Source organism: Octopus bimaculoides, chromosome 10 (assembly GCF_001194135.2).
Source record: "Octopus bimaculoides isolate UCB-OBI-ISO-001 chromosome 10, ASM119413v2, whole genome shotgun sequence".
Lineage (NCBI taxonomy): Eukaryota > Metazoa > Mollusca > Cephalopoda > Octopoda > Octopodidae > Octopus > Octopus bimaculoides.
This window is the reverse complement of record NC_068990.1, coordinates 52,417,833-52,421,208: the sequence shown is the minus strand read 5'-3', so window position 1 is coordinate 52,421,208 and position 3,376 is coordinate 52,417,833. Positions and strand designations below refer to the sequence as shown.

General features: G+C 32.7%; 1 protein-coding gene across 1 annotated transcript in view; it reads right to left on the bottom strand.

The window, feature by feature from the left end:
* LOC106873352 (BTB/POZ domain-containing protein KCTD5) overlaps nt 1-3,271 on the bottom strand; it is a 55,696-nt gene extending 52,425 nt beyond the window's left edge. The window contains exon 1 of the mRNA XM_014920680.2: nt 3,179-3,271. Coding sequence (XP_014776166.2) covers nt 3,179-3,268 — 90 coding nt within the window. The 5' untranslated portion in view covers nt 3,269-3,271. The remainder of the gene's footprint in view (nt 1-3,178) is intronic.
* Nucleotides 3,272-3,376: the final 105 nt, after the last annotated feature.

The following is a 3,376-nucleotide window of genomic DNA, read 5'->3' as shown; positions in this document are numbered from 1 at the left end:
AGCGAATAATGCAGATATTGACAAAGCCCTTACCCATCAATGGCTAATGGCCTTTGGCTTGAAATCAGAAACAGAGGGGTTTATCATAGCAGCCCAAGATCAATGCCTACCTACAAAGAACTATCAGGCCAACATATTAAAGAACGGCAACTCCCCATTATGTTGTATATGCCAACAACAAAATGAGACCATCGATCATGTTGTCTCCATGTGCAGTTTGCTTGCGCCTACAGAGTATCTCAACAGGCATGATAGAGCTGCACAATATATTCACTGGGTAATTTGCAAAAACCTGGACTTGCCCCATAATAAAAATTGGAGGGAACACAAACCACCCCCAGTACTTGAAAATGATCACATCACACTCCTCTGGAACTTCACCATTCAAACTGAGAGAAAGATAGATGCAATTAGGCCAGACATCATACTGAAAGACTTCAGACAAAAATCATGCCTCCTCATTGATATGACTGTCCCAATTGATATAAACGTATCTGTCAAGACCTACCAAAAATTGAGCAAATATAAAGATCTTGAAATAGAAATTAGCAAAATGTGGAATCTGAAGATGAAAACAATACCTATTGTCATAGGTGCCCTGGGAATGACAGCGAAACGGGCTGATTACTACTTAGCTCAGATACCAGGAAACCCCAAAATGGCTGAAGTTCAAAAGATAGTGCTCATGGGAACTGCCCATATCCTATGTAAAATACTGTCTATGTGATCTCAAATTTTAAAACATTCTCTAGAACAACACTGTACAAATTCAAATATATGGTATCCTAGGCATAACACCTACATGAACTTCTAACTTGTTGTCTCTTGAGGTCTCTGGGTGAGACTTGGATCCAACTTATACAAATGCAAAGCAAAAGTCAAACATAAAATAATAATAATAATAATAATAATAATAATAATAATAATAATAATAATAATAATAATAATAATAATAATAATAATTTGCAAAAGTACAACATTACACATTTATAGAGAAAAAAATGAAAAATTCTTTATGAAATATTAATTTACCAATTTTCTCATGGACCAGTATTCTCTATTTCAACTTTTGCCGCGTCAAATAAAGAAACTCTTAGAATATGTGAAAAATATGTTGTACAGAGAAAGTTTTGGCAATTCAAGACAGAAATATCTGGTGACCATTGGCACTGAGGACAGAAACTTTAAACTTCTTTGTCCAGCAACACCTAACAAAGGACGTCAATAACATTAATGACCTGTAGGGACACCATATTTCATTATAGAACCATAATATAGTACAAAGTATATTAATCATTTTTTTATGTCAATACTGTGTTAGTAGTGCTATTAAATCACTTGTTAAAGTTATCACTACAGATTATTTATAGAAATTATAGCCAGCACTGATTTTCATTATGACATTTCGTATCCAAGCCACCTGATGTAAACAACAATGAGATCAAAGATGAAAAATGGGTAATGCCATATTTCAAGAGTTTTTGCTCCTTCATCAGCACCCATTAATCATCCATGAACATTGCTTAAATATAGCAGTGTAACATTATATACCAATTTTACACATTATACACATTCCTCAAAGCTGGTGCATAAGTATTAATGGCCTGTAGGGACACCATATTTTTTTATGCAACCACAATATACTACAAAGTATATGGCATATATGCCCATTAGCCATTTCCACCTTTGATCTCATTGTTATTTACATCAAGCGTCTTGGATATGAAATGTCGTAACAAAAATCAGTGCTGGTTATAATTTCTATAAATAATCTGTATAGATAACCTTAACCTTAAGTGATGTAATAGCACTGCTAAGACAGTAGAACTTATTGACTTATAAAAACGTTTAATATACTTTGTAGTATATTATAGTTGCATAACAAAATACAATGTCCGTGTAGGTCATTCAGCATCCAGGAATGTTTTAATATGTAAAATTGATACATCCAATAATGTTACACTGCTATATTTAGTGGCTATTTAAGCAATGTATTTGCGAATGATTAATGGGTTGGATGGGAGCTGATAAAGGAGCAAAAACTCCTGAAATATGGTACATATGCTCGTTACCCATTTTTTTATCTTTGATCTCATTGTTGTTCACTTCAGGTGTCTTGGATATGAAACGTCATAACAACAATCAGTGCTGACTATCATTTCTACGGAAAATCTGTAGAGTGATTAACAACATAGTGACATCTTCAGTATAGATACAGCAGAACAGTTGAAATCAATGTAAGAATAATGTATATATTCTTGGCAAAACTGCTGGAGTGGCAGAATCATAGAGTGATGGACTGAAATAACTGAGTTACAACTCTTTATGTTCTGAGTTCAAATCTTTGATGAAGTCAACTTAGATTTCATCCTTTCATTCTTCATGGAAGAGAGAAAAAAAAATAAACTAGTGATGAATGCCTCACAGGCTCAGAACTGAATTAATACAAGTATCAGGGTTGATTCCTATAACGTACCCTCAATATGAATGGAAGTGCAATAGAAGGTGGAATATAGTTTGCTGGTACTAAACCATACTCAGGCTGATTGACTTATATTCTTCTATGATCTATGAATCAATACTAGTAACATAGAGGGACTCATTCAATCAGTTATAACTATTTTCTATAAATGGTGTTGTGTGTAGACAGATAAAAAAATAGTCATTATTGTCATTACTAAGAAGTAACTTTCCCTGCCTAGGAATAACTTTGTCTTTCATTTTTTTGGGTTCAGTTAATTTTCAAAAGTTGATGAAAAAAGTACTTGATCTGGACTGAGTAAATTTTATCACCTGTATAACTCTCCAATAATATATGCCCTACAATATATGCAAAATCATTATCATGATTTTTATTTGGATGTAATGGAGTTAACTGGAACTGTAGATCATTGGCTTTTACAATATTTCAGTGTGTTCTGCTCTATTCAGTGTTCAAATAGATTTTCCAAGACTAATTAAATAAATTCCAGTAATACAATAAAGTCTATTCAGTTAGCAATATTCCATGCCAAATAGTTATTACTGTCATTGCTATTTATGTGACATCAATATTTGTTTTACATAATGGATGATGGTACTTTCATGTATGATACAAGAAACTTTGCTAAGTAGGGCTCAATAAATATTCAAAAATCTGTTCATATTATGAATATTGTAAGAAGAGTTGAGTAGTGACCTGTTCAAATTTCCAGCCATCTGACATAGTTGATACCATCTGTGTTAATTCTTCTTCTGAACACTGAAGTACTCGATAGACATTCTTCATGTGAGTCTGTAATAGAAAGTGAGATTTGCAATATAATAATAAACTTCCACCAGAGACAATATATATATATATATGTGTATGTATATATATATATATATGTGTATGTAT